Below are 19,457 nucleotides of genomic sequence, written 5' to 3' on the forward strand. Positions count from 1 at the left end.
CGAGCCACAGGAAGGACGGCACCGTGTGTGGCCCTCAGGTTTGTTGAGCCAACCTTCCCTTTAGGGCCAGTGTGGCAGGGGGCGGGGAAAAGCATCCGCGGAGTGAGAAGCTGCACCAAGTTCCCTTCGGTGCCCTGCCACTCACAGCCTAAGAGACAGTGCTCAACGCAGCACTCACAGGAAGAACTTTCCAGCAAAAGCAGCAGAACGGCCCTCCGGGGGGAGCACCGAAGCAGACCAAAGGAGTAGTTTGTCAATGATGTGGGGCAGCTGCCTGACTACCCAGCTCCCCCAGGTCTCAGGACAGGCGCTGTGCCAGTGGGGGGGCCGTGTTCCCAGCTGGGAGGAGGTGCGTAAGGCAGTCCACGTCCCCAGGACACGTGGCTGGGCTGCTCAGGCCCGACAGACCATCAGCTGCGCCCACACTAAGGCTGCAAGCAGGTAGAACAAGACCTGCCGGTGTAGCCACGGGAGCCACATTCCTGGTGGGTAAGCCACGGAGCGCTCCTTCCAGTCTCCTCCTCCCCTGGGGAGTCCAGGCTGCTGACCCCACTGTAGGCCATGGGCTGAAGCCCAGGTCCTGGCACCTCAGACCCATGTGGGCTGTTTCACTGGTAAAAGGGAAAGGTCTCTGCTGACATAGCAGACGTCTTTTTTTTTTTGTAATGTATTTTTTGTTGTCAATTGAACTTTGTTTTATTTGTTTATTTATATGCAGTGCTGAGAATCAAACCCAGGGCCTCACACATGCTAGGCAAGCTCTGCCCCACGGAGCCACCACCCAGCCCCCTGCAGACTTCCTAATGACTCAGAAGGTACTCACAGGCTCCATGGGAGTGCAGGTCCAGGGCAAAGAGCCCGTCAGCTGTTCCCTTGCCAGGAGCTTCTCTGCCCCAGCTGGGTCCTGTCTGTCTGTAAGCCAGGAGACTGACTGGTTCTAGCTGAGCACACTGACCGCGTGGACGGAGAATGGGTGTCCTGGCCTCACCCATGCCAAGGCACAGGGCTTCATTTCAAGTGAACATGATGCCAGAGTCACACGCATACTCTTCCAGGGGGGCAGAAACACTTGACTCTGGCTGTACCATATTAAAATCTGCCACTGTCACTGTGCAAAGTGAATCCTGAGCACAGATCCCCTCCACAGACCAGGCTGGGGAGGGCTGTGAGCTGCATTCCCTGGAGGTTCAAGTAAGAATGCACAGAATCAAAGGCTCTCAAGCCACTGAGCTCTGACCTGAAAAATGGGTAACTTGGTAAAGCTTAGGTTTGGTGTACTGTACACAATTGTAAAAAAATAAATAAACATAAAAAGTGGACATGGAACATTTTATTAACTCAGAGTGACCAGAGTTCAAGGTGTGTGCCTGAGTTTTCTGTCCAGGGAGAAGAAAGGAGCTAGCCCAAATGACAAATTAAAGGGACACAGAGAATAAACAGCTAGGAGTCCCCCTGAAACTCACATGCCCCGAAGGCTGCATGTGAGGGAAGAAGAAATGCCCCCTTTCCACATGTCTGCTGTTCTTGTGTGCCTGCCAGGAGGTGATTATTTTATCCCTGGCAGAGTGCAACCGATGACCTTTCTCTGATTCCTAGGGCACACTGGTCAGGAAAGCCACTCCCGGCCTGGGTGTGTTGTGAACCAGGACTTGGGGGGCCGCGTCCCAGGCTGCACCAGGGCCGCACACCTTGTCCACTCCAGCCTGGACAGTTGGGGTTGCTTTAAGTTGCTTTCAAGCTTTTAGAAAGGAAAAAATGATGTAAGTCAATGAATGAAGGAAGAGGCTTCTGCCCGAGTGCCTGTCACAGGAGCTCCTGCCAGGTTGTCGCCCGCAGCCAGGGGTGTGCCGGGAGCCCCTCTTGCCCTATCCCTGTGCCCTTTCTCATGGCCGTCACTCTACATCCCTGCACTCTCATTTGTTTTTCTGAGCTGATTCCAGAAACTGGTTTGTTGATCATAAAACTGACCCCAAACTGGAGCATCCTGCCCCCAAGATAAGACACAGCCACAAGGCACTCGCCACTGCTGAGGGCCATTGCCAAGTAGAAATGACGCATCGAAATTTCCTTGCTAGCGTACCCCATGTTAAATGGATTTCGCTGTTGACATTGCATGTCAGGTGACCTTGCTCAAGGAAGGCGGATCCGGGTTTAGAGCTGATCAGGTTTGAGGAAGTATCCCGGTCCTTGGGTTTAGGGTGTTCCCGGTTTAAGACAATAGGGGTTTTAGGGAAGTTGGAGGTTGAAGATTATTGCTGCCGGGATTAGGGTGTTCCTGCTGCTTGTTCCCGTTGAGAACCTGTGTAGAGGCCGGTGTGAGTTCGGGAATAAAGATTGCTGTTTGAATCTACAAAGCTGTGTGGTGGCTCGTGATTCTTGTGCCCAGCCAAGACATTGGCACGCCACCTGCAGCCAGTGCCCAGACACCGGCTGCCTGCCCCGGCTCCTGGCAACACTGATGTCCACATGCAGCCCCTGGCCTCCTCCTTGCATGAGCATCCACTTCCCCTAAACTGGAAGGTAGCCTGCTTCCTGGCAGGTTGGTGGCATCCTCAAGAACACCTGCTTTCTTCCTCCCAAACACTCATCTCTGCTGGACTTTCTGTGGGGTGAGCTCCCATATGGGTTTGGTGCTAGCACAGAGGAGTGGGCCTGGGTGGGCTTCCCCCTCACTGCTGGTTGAAGGCAGAGCTGTGGGAAGCCTCTTTCTGAGCCACACAGGACCCTCCCAGCTGCCATATCTGCCTTCTGGGAATCCAGGACTGCAGTCACTGGGGCCTTCCATCCTTACCCACCTTACAAACCTGTGAGAACACAAGGCTGGGAGGGAGCCGTGGTGGAGGGGTGCTGGCACAGTGCTCTCTGGATCCGCCTGCAGACTCCCTTGCGTTACCTTCCAGGTGAGACTGAGTTTTGAGGTATGGGCTGGGGGCATCCTCATGTCTTCCTGGGGTTTCTGTCCTCATGGATACCTTCAGTCTGTCTAACCTGCTTGCAGGGCTCCAGAACATCATCTCAGATGGTGGTGCCCACATCCCGGGAAAGATGTGGGTGTGCGACCTGGGCGCCTCTACAGCACCTTATTTCCCACAGCACACTGCACCCACCGCGGTCTAGGAAAGCCTCATCTTCAGGTGCAGGGCCTGCTTCCCCTTTAACTCAATCCTGTAGAGAAGTACACTCCATCCCTGCCTGGGCCACCCTCTGCCCAGAACCTCTGCAGCACTGCACTCCTTCAGTGGCCGCTCCAGGCTCTGGGTGCCCGCTTGACCGCCAGGGCTGCAGGCTGCAGTACAGAGACAGCCCCCACTGCCCCAATGCACTATGAAGGGTCTTAGTGCACAACTTGACATGGAAAAAATAGGTCAAGGAAACTGGATCTGGAGCCGAACAGCCATTCTACACTCCAGAGCAGAAACCAACTAGCCAGAGCAGCAAAATAAGTTGTGCTCAAATCTGCATGTGAGCTGGGGGGTCTTTAGGGCTCCAATGTTCTCTAAAGCAGTCTGCACCCCCAGTCAGGTGTCATCATTTAGCCTTCCACCTTGTTTCCTCTGGAGGAAAATGAGGCTGAAACAATGCATCTCTGGGGTTGACTGAAGAGGGGATTGATGCTGTCCATATGCTCTAGTCCCTCATTCACTCTGCAAACATGGTGGTGGCACACTAGGTCCAGGGGACAGTGGAGGCCCAGGCAGGTCTGCTGTCTGCATCACACTCAGGCCTCCAGGAGAGGCAGACACTGCACCGTCACACAGGCGGCCCAGTGAGTCCGCGTGGTTCCATGAGCAGTGAGCGCTGTGACACCAGAACCTCCCAGGGAGGCCGGAGGAGACCCAGCCAGCTCGACCACTCCTAGGAGGCACAGAACACCCCCCTAGAGATCTTCCATTGAACTTGGAGCACACAGTGAGGAACATGTTAGACATCGCTGGGAAGCAATCAGCAAAATCCACATGTGGGGAAAATAAAGCCCCAAACTTGAGATCAATGATTTCTGAAAAAAAAAATTGCAAAAAAGAAAAAAGAGGAGGAGAAACCTTTTACAGATAGAGCCGTCAACTCAGATGACCCTCTGTGGATCCAGCTTCAAAGGAACCAACTGGGAGAGCCACAGTAACCCTAAAAATTGCTTGGTCTTGTCACCAAAACAGACATGTAGACCATGGTACAGAACAGAACACAGAGACAACCCACATAAATATAGAGAAAGGCGCCAAGAATGTACACTGGAGAAAAGACAGTCTCTTCAACAAGTGGTGCTGGGAAAACTGGAAAGCCATATGTAGCAGAAGGAAATTAAACCCTAGCTCCCACCCTGCACAGAACTCAAAGTGGACCCAGGACCTGCGCATGAGACCAGAGACCGTGCCCCTAATAGAAGAAACTGACACTCTCCATCATGTCCTCAGGAACCAGCCTTAACAGGGCTCCTAAAGCGCAAGAAGTAAACTTAAAAAGTCAACAATGAGGGCTGGGGTTGTGGCTCGGGGCAGAGCGCTCACCCAGCACATGTGAGGCCCTGGGTTTGATCCTCTGCACCACATAAAAATAAATAAATAAAATAAAGGTGCAGAGTCCAACGACAACTAAAAAATAAATATTAAAAAAACTGAACAATGGGGTGGAATCAAACTAAAAAGCTTCTTCACACCAAAGGAAACAATCAAGGACGTGAAGGGGGCCTGCAGGATGGGAGAAGATCTTCACCACAGGCACCTCAGGTTCAGAATCAATCTCCAGGATATATGAAGAACTCAAAAAACACCAAAAAAAAAAATTAACCCAGTTAATAATCAGGCAAAGGAACTCAACAGGCACTTCTTAGACAAAGAAATACAATTGGTCAACAGATATACAAAAAACTGTTCAACCTCTCTAGCAATTTAGAGAAATGCAGATTAAAACTACACTGAGATTTCATCTCACTCCAGTCAGAAGGACAATTATCAAGCATGTTGGTGAGGATGTGGAGAAAAAGGTACACTCATACACTGCTAATGGGACTGCAAATTGGTACAACCATTCGAGAAAGCAGTATGGAGATTTCTCAGAAAACTTGGAATGGAACCACCATTTAGCCCAGATATCCCACTCCTCCATATATATACACAAAGGACTGAAAATCAGCAAAATACAGTAGTGCAGCCCATTAATGTTGATAGCACTTCAATTCACAATAGCTAAACAACGGAACTAGCCTAGGAGCCCTTCAACAGAAATATTCACAATGGTATATGTACACAATGGAATATAACTCAGCCAAAAAGAGAAATGAAATTATGGTATTTGCCAGTAAATGGATGAAACTGGAGACTATCATGCTAAGTAAAAGAAGACAATCCCCCAAATACCTAAAGGCCAAATGTTCTCTGTAATATGCAGAAGCTAATTCACAATAAGGGTGGGGGAGGGTACGGAAGAATAGAAGTACTTTGGATTAGACAAAGGGGAATGAAGGAAGCCAGAATGGGAATAGGAGAGAGAGTAGAATCAATCGGACATAGTTTTCCTGGGTGCATAGATGAACACATGATGAATGTAATCCACATCATTCACCACCACAAGAATGGGAAGTGACACTCCACGTATGTCTCCCAGTTGGTTCCTTTGATATACATGACATTCTACTGTCATGTATAACTAATGAGAACAAAAATTTTAAAAAACCAACTGAGAAAAACACATGACAATTGGGAAATTTGAGCACCGAAAAGACGTGGAGGTGTTAACACTGTTATGAATCTTGATGGGATGGAACTGCTGTGGTCTGCTTTACACACTGCTGAGAGACTGACAGAGGAAGTGATCTGGTGACTGAATCTGCTAGTCAGAGTCGTGCAGGGGTGCAGGGCAGTTGGCCTGCAGCCAGGGTCCAGGGGTGCTGTGTGTTGAAGTGGGTCAGGCAGGCACGGGGTTTCCTTGCACAGTTCTATTGTGTTTGACATTTTACAAAGTGCTTCTGAAAGCATGCAGAGCACTAGGAAGACAGTGTGTATAAGAAGATAACGGATGTGGCAAGGCAGCTGAGGGACAATGCCCAGCAGACTAAGCAACTGGTAAGGGACTGGACAGTGAAGGGTGTTTCCAGGAGCACACTCCCAGAGATGGCACCTCAGGGTGTGAAGAGGAAGGGAGGTGCCAAGGAAGCAGGTGGAGGGGCAGGGAGCCCGCCTGGCATCAGGGACAGCCAGGCGCAGGAGAAGGGCTACCTTCTGTTTGCCAAGACACGTGCTCCCCTGTTAGAATCACATCCCTTGGTGGGGGTAGCATGATCTGCCTCTCCCAAAGTCCAACAGCTAAGACAGGCTGTAAATAAATGGGATTTCTTTGGATTATGGGAGTGGGGTAGGAGGAGGTCAGAGAGAGCAGCCATGACCCAGGTTGGCTACAGCAGGAGTGAAGGGCTGAAGGTGCAGGGAAGGTGCAGCAGTCCCCGGAGGGCTCGGAGGTGCAGAGGAGGAGCTGAGGGACCTCTGTGGGGTGGTGAGGTGAGTTGGGAGGCACCCAAGAGCCCAGCAAACAAGAGCAGTGCAGAAAGCAATGGGGACGCGAACAGGATTCCTCAGGGCAGCCAAGACTGACCACAGGTGAGAGCCCCCAAGGGTGAGTGCGGCCTGGGGGCATGCTGACCACCTCGTTGGACAAAGCAGCTGAGGACACCTGTCTGCATAAGCAGTTCTCAGCTGAGCGTCTCATGCAGCTTCCCCAGGGCAGGAATGAGAAGGAGGTCCTGTCCTCTAAACTGTGACTCCACATTGCTCGTTGACAGACTGCCACAGTGGCCACGGGCAGCCAGCGTGTGAGGGGGAGCCCCCAGCCGGAAAGCAGGGCCTGCAGGGTGGCCACAGTTGGACCTTCTCCCCGAGATAGCGGGAGAGAAGCTGTCACCTGTGTGATCTTGGTTTCAGAGTGCCAAGCCAGCTGGCCTCAGAAGGAGGCTGCTGGGGAGTGCATGGCCAGAGCCTTCCAGGTGCCGCAGAGCAGCACCTGCCGACGGTCAGTTACACCGGGTCACATATCACTACCATCCTGACAATCAGTGTCGACCATCAGTCACGTCGAGGCCCACACTACACACGTGTGCATGGTGAGTGGTGCTGACCTCAGGTGGGAGCTCCGAGGACAGCATGTGAGGTCAGGCCATGGGGAGAGGTGTGACACGGAACAGTGCTCCTATTCAGTCTTCTAGAACACAAGGCAGACAGCACACCTGAGGCCAGACCCGTCCCGTGAGCCTCACGCCATGCCCCATGTCAGCCTCGTGGATAAAATGATGCGTTTAGGCAAAGGACTGCACAGAGCAGCCGATCTACAGGATGTGCACCTCGCCCACAGCTGGCCACAGGCCTCCCAGGCAGCGGGACCACCACACCGAGGGGCTGAGGATGCCCAAGGAACCCTCTGTCTCACTCTGCCTCCTTGCTCCTCCCGCCCGAGGAGGGAAGCCCTGACAGGAAGACCCCTGGCGTAGGAAGAGGCAGGGAAGTTGGCAATGTGAGGCGGGCCCCCAAAACAAGTCACTCACCATCATCCGAGCTCAGGGGGCCTCTAGGGTCTTCTGGAGACGAGGGCCACTTCTGAAGGGGTGCTGCCACCAAGAGGGGCCTCGGCACTCTTGAAGGGTTCTGCAGAAGGTACTGTGGATCTGGGTCACCCTCCTTGGGGACTAAAGGGGGCCTCCGGGCAGCATAGGCTCCGAGAGTGGCGATCAAGTGCTGTCTGTCCACATTGCTATCCACCTTGGGGCTGAGCTCGTCTGGCTGCAGCCGGCTGAGGGTCCGCAGTGGAAAGTTTTCAGGGTGCTTGTCTCGGGTCATGGGAGGGTAGGTCAGTGCAGCTGTGTGGGCCACATAGGTCAGGACACTCTCGGGGAACTGGTCCTTTCCCTGCAGGGGCAGAAGAGCAAAAGAGGCAACAACTGAGGCTCCATATCAGCCACACACTCGCGGGCCTTGGGCCCCTTCCTGAGTCCTTCCAAGGCACCAGATACCTCTGAGGGGTGAGTCCAAGCCAGGATCTCGTGGTGCTGACCAGATCATGCTGTGTAGACATCCCAGCCCTGGTTCTTAACAACAGCTTCACTGAGAGATGACCCACAGGCCGTGACATCACCCAACAACATCACCACTGATTCCAGAACATTCCAACGCCCCCTAAATCAACCTTGTCTGCATTCCGTCCCTCTCCCTTCAGCTCAGGCAAGTCTGCTACTTTCTGTTTCCATGGATTGGCCTGCTTTGTGGGCACTCCACATGCACAGACTCTTGTCACACGTGTGCGTCTGCCTACTCCTCAGAGCTCTCGAGGTGCACCCAGACCCAGGTAAAGCCCACCAGGATGTCCCTCCTTGAGGCTGCAGAGGGTCCCTCTGTGTATGCATCATATTTGTTTATCCACATATCAGCTGATGGACACTTGGTTGTCTTCAAGTTTGGGCTGTTCTTTAAATATATGTATATTTTAGTTGTAATTAGACATTATACCTTTATTTTATTTATTTCTTTTTATGTGGTGCTGAGGATTGAACCCAGTACCTTGCACATGCTAGGTGAGCACTCTACACTGAGCCACAACCCCAGCCCCTGGGCTACTCTTAATAACGCTGTATGAGCATTTGTGTAGGGGTGTTTTGACGGACACACATCTTCCATTTCCTGGGGCATATACCTAGGATGTGAAATCGCCAGGTCAGACACTAATGCCTTAACTTTCTGAAAGACTGCTAAACTATTTTCTATAACAGCTGCATGAACCTTGCAGACAAATCGAAGGCTGGACCTCCCCACACCCTCATTCTAGAGGCTAGGAAATGTGCTGTTGTTTGCCTTTAGAGAATTCTGCTGGAACGTCTCTCCATGTCTTCCACCTGCAGGGAGCTTACTGTGACCCTGTAGCCTTCTGCAGTTGCCCCTCTCCTTCAGCCACCCTCAGCAGGCTCCAGCTGCTTCTCTGTGGGTGTTGGCTGCCTTCTGGCTCCTCTCGTAGCTACCTGAAGGGCTGCATGCCTCGCACAGGGAAGCAGTCAGGGCCTCCCCCAGGTCGGACAGCCACACCGTGTTTACTAGTTGATACCCTGCCCAATACAGTCTTTCCTGGGCCGCAGCCTGTGTTTTCTCTGCACTGAGTGGTATTCGCAGGCAGATACACTTTGCTTCTGCAACTAGAAAAGCCAAGTCCCAGTGGTTGACAACTGTGAAAACATTAGATATCTCAATGTTCTACTCTACTACTCCACCCACACTACACACACAGCACAGCAGCTTCCAGCTTTGAGAACTTGAGAGACGAAGGCCATCCTGGAGGCACATCCGGAGCTTCCTCCCGCACTGTGTGTCCAAGGCCACCCATTTTCAAATCACATCCATTCCTGCACTGCTCATGCCCCTGGGGCCCCTGGTCAACGTGGGTCGGTGTGAGTGCCTGGCATTTAGGTAGGTGCAGGGTCAGACTCGACACTAAGGAGGCACCTCAGGACTCCAGGTCTGGATGCTCTCAACCTTATTTTGGCTCCACCTCCAGGGGTAGATGTGGTGTAGGAGGTGGAGCTGTGAAATGAGACGGTGGGGCCTAGTTTCAGCTCTCATGCATGAACTTGAGACATCACTTCACCTTTTGAGACTCGTTTCTTCTATCAAAGAAGGGAATGGTCTCTAAGATTTTTTTATTGCTTATTACTATTTCCAAAATCATATGACTTTAGCTGTCATCCAAATTATTGGGTCTTGTCTGAGGACTAGGTGAGTCAACTGCTCTTCCTGGAGAAGAGAGAAGCAGGAGAGGGAGCATCAGTGGGGAAGAGAGCTCGCAGACAGCACTGCCCACAGCCCGCCACCTCCCCAAGTGAGTTCAACATCACCAGAGGCTGGCCTGTACCCACTACCAGAGCTGTCCCTGAATGGCTGTTTGGTTCACGGTGCTGGAGGCTGGGTGTCTGCATCCAAATGCCTGGTCATTGGCCTGTGAGTGTCTGCACACAGCTGGTCACACGCAGCCTTCCTTGAAGCCTCCCCCTAATGGGCCTCTGATTAAAGTCACTGAGGACAGCTCCAGGCAGAGGAGGAGCACAGCACTATGCCTGGGGCTTGTAAGCAGCCTGATCTGGGTTTGTTGAGGCTCTAAGTCTACTCAAGAGGAAGAGGAGGAAAGAGACCTTCTCAGCAGCAGCAGAGGCTACAGAGGTGACAGAAGTGCCCAGGTGCCTCGTGGAGTGACCTCAACCTCAGGGCCAGGGCTTGTGCAGGGGTGGGAGGAGGAGCAGTGGGGATGCTCCTCTCAAGGCTGGCTCCTCCCACGTCTCCCATCCCAACAGGGAGGTGCTTGGCTTGGGAGCTGCCTGGGTGCAGTCCTGCCTGGGGTGGCAGGTGCTGGCATCAGCCTCTGGCCATCTGAGGGAGCATGCCAGTGCTACCCTAGTCTCCCTCCTCACACCCCAACTTCACAGGGCAGCAGAAGGCCCACAGGCCCTGAGGGCCCTCTCTCCTCCTCTAATTTCAGCATTTTGAGTTTAAAGTTCTGACTTGCTCACAGCCTCTATTTTCAAGTTGCATTAAGTCTCAACTTATCTAAAATGTGGGGTTTCTTGAGATAATGCTGAATTATTTTTTAAATGGAAACTACACAAAACCGGAAATTAACAACCTAGAAGCCAGTTTCTGTTATCTGGTACATGGTGTGGACACAGGCACAGGAAGTCCCCAACTGCATGGAAGGGAATCCAGGGGCCTCCTTGGTGTGGTCCGGCTGGTGTGTGAAGCACTGGACAGCTGTGCCCACCCTCGCTGAGATGTAAGCTGGATACACTGCTCCAGGTAATCCTCTGCCCAAGCTATCTTCACATAAGAGACAGAACCCACTGGCCACAGCGGGAAACAGCCTCTGGAAAGCAAGCTCCTTAGAAGACCGACAGGCCATCAGCATGCTGCTGCAGCCTGCATCACTCCAGCCAATCATTAACATTTTCACTGCCAGAAGCACTGGAAAAACAACTCTGTCTTCTTTAAAAGCAGCCAGAAAGATGAGGAAAACCTAGGTAAAAACATCTGGCTTAGCACATGCCCCAGACTGTTAATATCATCCTCATCAGCAGCAGCATCTCAGACTCGGTACCATCCCCACCACTATCCACAGCAGGCCACCACCACCCTCGGCAGCATGCCCACCCTCTGCGGCATCCCCACCATCACCCTCTGCAGCATGCCCACCCTCTGCGGCATGCCCACCCTCTGCGGCATGCCCACCCTCTGTGGCATCCCCACCATCTGCGACATCCCCCCCACCCTCGGCAGCATCCCCACCATCACCCTCGGCAGCATCCCCACCCTCGGCAGCATCCCCACCGTCTGCAGCATCCCCACCCTCTGCAGCATGCCCACCCTCTGCAGCATGCCCACCGTTAGCAGGATCACATGCTCCTGCTGCTGTGTGCTAAGCTCTGTATTATATGGGAGAACAATAATTCAGACATGCCCTGTCTTCCAACAGCTTGCACAGTGCTATGGAAGTTATGTCAGAGAAATCAATGACTATAATTAGAAGCACACTCAGAGAGTTCACAAAAGCAACAGTGGCTGGGAAGGAAGAGGTTCCAAACTCTGCAGGACAGACCACGCACCTTTCCGGAGCCTCTTCTCACGTTGCTTCCCAACTGCCCAGCAGTGGACTCACTGAGGGAGCAGTTCTCCTTGCTGCCAGCTTGACCCGGTTGTGGTGCGGAAGCCAACATCAGCCCTCCTTCTTTTGAATCCCTGGACATCTACCCAGATTGCACACCAGGGTTCAGACTGCTAGGGAGGCCTGGAGGTCCCAGAGTCCCTCAGGACACACCGAGTGCACGAGACTCTGGGCTGCAGGCTGGCCCCTCACACTCATCAGATATTCTCTTATGCCAAGGACTGGAAACAAATCAGGAAACTCTAACTGGGACATCTTTTGACCACGTCACACACACTTTCTCCATGTGCCTCGTAGCCCGGAGGCAGCACTGACAGGCACAGTGATCAAGACGCACACTGGGCTGACAACATGCAGCACTGGGGCTGTCCGCAGGCTTCCTAATGAGCGGCCCACGATGCCACTGGGTCACCCAGTGCCGTGAGATCTGGGAGCACAAGCCGGGGGCAGTAGGTAGGGATCTTAGACACCTGTCATCTCCGCTCGTTAATGGAGAGCCGCTCAGGCCTGCACAGCATGGGGGTAGCGCATGTGTCCTCCATGTCTCCGGCTCTGTCACTGGACTCTGGCCTCTATCTCTATGTCTGTGTCTCTGTTTCTGTTCTCTCTCTCTCCATCTCTGTATTGTGCTTATATCTCTGTTCTGTATTTCTCTGTCTGTGTCTCTATGTCTGTATCTGTCTACTGTCTGTCTCTGGATCTTTCTGTCTGTATGTTCTGTATTTCTCTGTCTGTGCCTCTATGTCTGTCTCTGGATCTTTCTATCTGTATTTCTCTGTGTCTTTGCCCCTGTCATCTGTTTCTGACTCTCTGTTTTCCTATACCTGTGTCTCTGTCTCAACACATGGCTGGGGGCTGCGCTCATGTGCAAGCAACCAGCTTATGATTCTCCTGTGCACCTGGCTGCTCAAGTGTCTAAGGTGTGGAGATGCAGGGGTGATGCTGGGGCCTGAGCTGTGTCCAACAGCATGAAGTTCTGAGGGCACACTGTGTGCAGGGGGAGAAGACTGCTCCTGTTGACGTGCAGTCCCCAGAACAAAGACACTGAGTTACAGGAAAGCAGAGCAGCTGATCAGAACTTCAAGAAGGCCTGGATTCCAAAAATTTCTTAGAACTCACAACATCTACAAGATTCAACAGGGTCACATCCTCAGGTATAGGATCCAGGCACTAGTGGAAAGCTGACGGTAACAAGTGCGTGGCTGTGAACATGGGGACATGAGCAGGTAACTTAGGGTCTGCCAGTCTGGGGGAGTCTGAAGACAAAGGAACAAAGCAGACGCTGGTGCCCCTTGCCTCCCTGTCACTTCTCTATCACTCACTTTCACGTCTGCATGTGAGCTGGCACCTGCAGCCTCACACCCAGCAAGTGAAAGCCAGGGGTGGACTGGACTGAGAGTTTGGATCCATTTTTCTGACCTTTAATCATAAATCCACTCAACAGGGTAACAATCCCAAATCGCCTGCTTTTCCTGGTGCTCCTGCCAAGCTGCTCTGGGCTCTGTTTTCGTGCCTTTTGTGGCTTTTTGTGGCTCCTCTGTATGGACCCAATTACCCCCATTCTGAAGACTGAAGATGAGACTCCTGGAAGTGGGACGGCAGGTCTGGGTCTGGCTGGGGCTTGCCACCTGCAGACAGGGTCTACCCGGTCTCCATCTGCCTTGTGGAAATCGACAGAACCTGGGTTCATCGGGTTCTGAGACTGTTTTTAACTTTAAAAAAAAAAAATCAAGGAAAAGTTGGGCAAGAATTCCAGGATTCTGTCATCAGCTCTGCCGCCAATTAACTATTGAAAGTGGACACTGTACTTATTTCCCAGCCTCAGTTCCTCCATCTGCAGGCCACTGTGACATGCTATGGGATGGGGGGTAAGTCCTCAGTTGGCCTGCTGCTCTGCTCCCCTTGTCCACCCACAGCTCTGGAGAATCCCACCTGGGGAGAGCAACCATGAGAGTCAGAGAATACCAAAGTAGCATCTCGCACACAGCAACATCACCCGTCAAATAAAAAATAAAAACAGGCATCATCTACCCACAGCTGCAGCTAACGGAGACTTCATTCCTGCTGTGCTTACACCTGGTCTTCCTGCGGCAGGTAAGCCATGGGTGGCCCAGGCTGGCCATGATCCTAGGAAATGTGGAGTCTCCTGGAAGCTGGCAAGAGAGCTGCTCAGCTAATTCCAGACAGTGGAGCGGGGACAGCCAAGATGGGTCTGGAGCACAAGTGTTTGACATCTGTCCCCAGCAGCACTCCTGCAACTCCGCACCGGAGACACTTGGGCAGCCAGGTGCACAGGAGACTCCTGAGCAGGTTGTCTGCATGTGAGCACAGACCCCAGCTGGTCAGAACCCTGGGATTGCTGTGAGCAGTGGGGCTGCTGGTGCAGGAAAGGAAGCTGTTGCTGCAGGTGCTCAGTGAGGGAGTGTGTGAGCCAACTTGGGATGCAGAGCCCTGGAGTGTCCCAGCTTGCATTGGAGCTTGGCTTCCCACCCAGGGCCAGGTAAAATGCTCCATAAGCAGAGTGTTTTAAATCAAATGAACATCCTGGACCGCGGCACACAAAATGAGTCAAAGGTCCTCAAGCTCTGAGCCTTGGCACACGTGATTCCTAGGGCACAGCTGAGTGGAAGTGCGGGAGGGGGCCCCTGCGTCCCCAGGCACTGTCCCCCAAGGTGGCGCCTCTCCATGTGTGGAGGGCCAGAGGGCTTGAGGCAGACATCTGTGTGGTTTCCAGGTTGGGGTTGTAGGAACAAGTCCACCACGACCCACAGGCACTATTCTTCACATGCACCTAGGCTGTCCTTCCTCTGGGCCGGATGCCCAGGCTGTCACTACAGGCCAAGGACAGGCAGCCATGACGGCAGGCCACAAACACACCTAGGTGCCCTCAAAAGCTCACGATAGACAATGTGGCATGTTTCTGCTTTGAGAGTAGGTTCCTAGAGAGGGTTTAGTCCTCCGGGTGAACTGGCCATTTGATCAGTGTCACCTGCCTCTGTCTGCCCTGCCACAGGACTGAGGTGCCTTCATCTGACTCCAGCTTTGCACCCTGCTTTTCCAGTGGGCCTCTCCATCCTTTTCCTTCCGTCCTATGTTTTGTGGGCTCTGGTCCTAGTAGGATGTGGTTGAGACTCAGTTCTCATTTTTATCCAGTTTAAACCTCTCCTTGGTGCATTTAATACCTGTGGGCATGGGTGGGTCTCAGCTGCCTTCCTCAGGGTGTGGCCCCCTGCTCTGCAGTCAGGGACCAGCTTCCTGACCTGGGGGAGCTCAGGCAGCTGCACAGCCAGTGTGGCATCCAAGGCCACCCATCCACTCCTTCTGCACCTGCCTGGGCTTTTCCAGCTGCCACACCCAAGCCTTTGCAGGGCCACACTCTGCCCAAGAGCTGGTGCCCCTGGGAAGGCCTTCTCCAGGCCTCCTTTGGTGTGCCTTCCACAGGAAAGCCTTCCCACCGCTCTGCACCGCCTGCCCTCAGATCAGCCCGCAGGCACCAGCAGCAGCTCCACACATCTCAGGGGCACTCCTCCCTGGCTCTGGTCAGCCTCCCCTTCCACTCCACTCTAGGCAAGAGGGCCGGCCTCTCCTCCCTGGAAGAAGCCCCTCCCTGCCCAGAGCCCAGTGCTGCAGGCTTCTCGTCCCAGCTCCCTGGTGGTCCTTGGGAGCTGTGGGCCAGCAGCTCCTCTGGGTTGTCCACATGCCAGGGAGGGAGGGAAAGGAGGGGGAGGTCTCCATGCAGTGGGCTGTGAGTCCATCAACACTGCCAACCAGTGACTCCAGGCGCTCTTCCAGCGTCCGTCTTCTTAGAAGCCCTCCTGGCCCACTGACCACAGCTGGCCCCCGTCCATCCTATTCTTTAGGTGTCCCCTCTGTCACTGTACCTGTGCCACTTTCTGCTGTATTTTTATTTCTTTGTTGCCTGTCTTTCCCATTAAGACTATAAATCCTGGAGGGCAGGAACTTTTGTCTTCTAATTCCAGCATTCAGCACAATCTTTTTATATATATATATATATATATATATATATATATATATATATATATATATATATATATATATATATATAAATGAGTTTTTAAAGTGTTCCCAAAGTCCATCAGTTAACGGTACTGCCAAGTGACAGATTTCAGCTCACATCCTGGCAGCAGAGTGAAGTCAGAACTTCTTAGTGTTCCATATCATGACTGACAGACTCTGAGCCAGTTAGTTAGGTACCCCCAATCATGCAGAAGTAATGACACCAGCTTGATTCAGTGATCAATAAGAGCTCGATTACTGTGTCAGAGCTGTGAGCCAGTCAGTTTGATTCAGGAGGAGTGTGTGACTTTATCCCCTCTGGCTTCTGTGGTAAACTCACCAAGATGACAGCCTTGGAAGACAGGGAGTGCAGAATACTCCCCTGACTATTCATGCTAGACTCAGTGCTTGATGACAGATACACAGAAAAACATGATTTCTGCATCATTCACTGGAAATTGGCTGCACCTTGAAAGACCATCAGTGTAAGAAGCTTAAATTTCCAACTGAAGCTTTCCACCACTTGAGGGGAATCTGAGAATGCAGCCCAAATCCCCAGTGGGAGAGACCCCCCAGCTCAGCTGTGCCAGCGCATGAGCTGGCTGCAACTTCCCTCAGCTTCAGCCAGCAGAGAGTGGGCTGAGCCCTCCCTCCTTGACCCTGGACAGAGAAGACAACAAGCTTGAGTCTTCATGCAATTTTCAATACTGAGAAGCATCTATCCCAACCCAGGAGGAGGAACCCTGAGCACAAAGATGCTCCATGCTAGCCCTCTGAGAACCTGTGACCATGGAGCTGCGGAGACCTTGGGCGGGATGCCAGAGTCCCTCGGCTCACCTGGGTATTGAGAGAGAAAGTTGGCTTCCTGATGATCATGCCCTCACAGCCCACCATGTGTGGGGTCGTCCTGCCAGGTGGGACTTTAAATATCACAGGGACCAAACCTACCCCAGGGCAGGAATGGCTGCTGAGGGCTGCAGGCTGCAACTAGGGTTGCAGGCTGCTCCCACAGGGAAGCAGGAGGGGATGTGGACAGTGACCAGTGCCTCTCTTCTCTTGCTCCCCAGGCCCCAGGGAAGGGCCAGAGCCAGTGGACACGTCACAAGACACCCCCATCAGCCCCTCACGAGCTCACAAGGCCCAGTGCTCTGGCACAGGGCCAGCTACACTTGCCCCCTACACAGGGAAGGGCTTGGAGAGCAGGAAGGGCTGGGGTCAGCGCCCGGTGTCGGGAGCAGTGGGAACCTTCAGGACAGGGAAGACTGCAGCAGGTCTGCTGCTTGGTGTGAGGAGGCTGAGCCTCTCTGCCCCACTGTGGCCTGATGAGTATCCAGCTGGGGTGCTGTGCAGCGGGTAGAACCCAGAGGCTCCCGGGACGTGGCTGCAGCTGGCAGCCCGCCAGCCCGCCTGGGCCTCTGAAGCTTGCCCTCCTTGAAGCTTTCACTCCACCGCCCCCAACCCCAGCTCACAGGAGCGGCTCCAGGGGGACAAAGCTCAACTTAAACGTGTCTGCAATTGCTGCCCTTGTTTCTGATGCCCCATGTCACACCTGCATATTTCTGGCGTGCCGGGTTGCTAAAGGCCACAGGACATGGCGGATACGGGGTCCCTGGCGTCCATTCAGGTGCACCTCAGGCCACTCTGTCCAGCGGGTAAATTCTATTCCACATCTCTCACCTCATGAGGAGAGGAAGTGGAACTGGAGGAGAAGCATGCGGTGGGTCCAGAGCCGAGCAGCCGAGGTTCCATGCAGGACCTCAGACGCTCTGTGGACAAGGCCCTTTCAGGGTCTGTCAGGCATGTGGGCTCTGCCTCTGAGCACTGTTCCTCTCTCTTCTGCTTCTGCAGTCAGAGGAGTGCACTCTGGATGAAGGTCCTGGGGGGCACATCACTGAGTTGGGGTGGGCCAACTCACAGAGCAGTCTGCTTTCCTGACATTCAAGCTTCCTCTGAAGCTCTGGGCTGACAACCCCCTACTCTCGCCTGTTCTAGTCCATTCTACTAGACCATCTCTGGGGCCAATGCCTGTAGCCCAGTCCTCCGAGATCCTATATGGGCTCTGCAGGTCTCTGCTCAGTGCACCCTCTGGAAGGAATGTGCCTTAGGTCCATGGGCCTGACCCAGTATGCCAGCCCGAATCACTTCAGCAATTTTAATGGCTCGAGACAGAAAAATAATGAAAACTTGGCCAAGGTGCTTCCATGTGTTTTACAGAGCTGCCACACCTCTGAGGAGACCAGTTTTGGGAAAGTCCCAAGCTTTCCTCAGCATCCAGTAACAGTTCCAGCCTCAGAAAGAGAACCTTGTCCCATCTGAGTGGATGTGACTACCCACCAGCAAAAGAGAAGTGCTGAGTGCGCTGGACCCTAATGCTGACCATCAGAAGGCACTATGCTCTGGGCTCCGGGACCGCCGTTCCAGCACCCTCTCCTTCCTATGTGCATACAAGGGGAAGCCCAGGTGCCAGGAAACATCCCCTTTCCATGTGCAAGGTCCACTGGGATCCTATCATGTGCCTTTAAAACCTGCCTTTGGGTGGGCTTCACTCACGGCAGTGCCCCCAGAGCAGCTGTTGCTCTGGTCTAAGAGGAAATTTTCCCTGGGCCCTGGGGGCCAGCCTGGCCCTGGAGAGAAGGGGCAGGCAGCTGCACATCACACCTGGGACTGCCTGCCCTCTGTCCCTGGCACCCAGACCCCCATGCCCACAGTCCTGCTCTCCTGGGATGCCCTCCTGGGCAGTTTTCCAAGACAAGGGGTCCCCCGAGATGTAGTAGCTGCAGCATCAACTCTGGGCACCAACCTCCCAACTCCAGCCATGTTCAGTGCCCCCTCCACACCCCTGATGGTGCTGAGTGCCCACTGCTGACCTGTGCCCTCTCCTTAAAGGGTGCAGCAGAGCTCTGACCTGCTCCAGGTACGCCGCCTGTGTTCTCAGTGCTGAGTTTTTTCTGGACCGACAATACCTTGTCCCAAAGGGCTTCTGAGGGCCCATTCCCTGAGGCTACTAGACGTGCACCCCAGGTAGACGCCTGTGGCAGGGTGGGCACTGTGCTTGGGAGACTGCAACCTTAACAGCCGGGACCTGCCCTCAGGGCCCTGCTCTTCACTACACTGTCCAGCAGCCTGGGTAGAGCAGGAGAGCTGAGGGGAGCCGCGGTCAATGGGCCACTTAGACATGGTCAGTCTGGAGACAGCTGCAGAGGAGGTGAAAGACAAAGCCTGGACACAGCAGGGAGGCCACAAGCATCACCTGGGATGGTGAGTTCTCGTGCTGCAGCCTGGGGTGCACGTCTGAGGCGGTGGCCTGGGACAGGGCCTCCAAGAAGGGCAGGTAGCGCTGGAGGGCTTTGGCCAGGGCCACCTCATTCTCCAGGTTATATTGCCAGTTATCTCCAACGTCCTGTTGTGGGGACCTGAAAAACAAAGGAGACCGTGGAGGAGTCAGGGTCTGCTCCATGCTGACAAGTTGCCACACATGGATAGGTGTGTGGGATGCATGTGGCAGGGCCTCTGCCTTCCAAGCAAGAGCGCTGTGCGAGTCCAAACCTGGGCACCCACCTGCACCTCCCACTCCTTGACTGCGAGTGCAAATTTCTCCAGGCACTGCCTGAGCCTCCGAGTTCTGGCAAAGAGAGTGGGTCAGCCCAGCAGTGCCTGTGGCTAAGCCCTCACGAGGAACTGCCGAGTGTCTCAAAGAGCGCCAGCGCAACCCTGTTCCCACAATGCCCCCTAAAGGCCAAGTGCAGGAGACAGAGCTGAAATATGGC

At 53.7% G+C, this 19,457-nt stretch overlaps 1 protein-coding gene across 1 annotated transcript in view; it reads right to left on the bottom strand.

Annotated features, from left to right (window-relative positions):
* Positions 1-19,457, bottom strand: part of PTPRN2 (protein tyrosine phosphatase receptor type N2) — a 944,635-nt gene that overhangs the window by 590,744 nt on the left and 334,434 nt on the right. Inside the window, exons 5-6 of the mRNA XM_081285260.1 lie at positions 18,941-19,103; positions 7,529-7,889 (exon numbers count right to left, since the gene is read on the bottom strand). Coding sequence (XP_081141386.1) covers positions 7,529-7,889; positions 18,941-19,103 — 524 coding nt within the window. The remainder of the gene's footprint in view (positions 1-7,528; positions 7,890-18,940; positions 19,104-19,457) is intronic.

Source organism: Spermophilus citellus, assembly GCF_964194105.1.
Source record: "Spermophilus citellus genome assembly, chromosome: 3".
Lineage (NCBI taxonomy): Eukaryota > Metazoa > Chordata > Mammalia > Rodentia > Sciuridae > Spermophilus > Spermophilus citellus.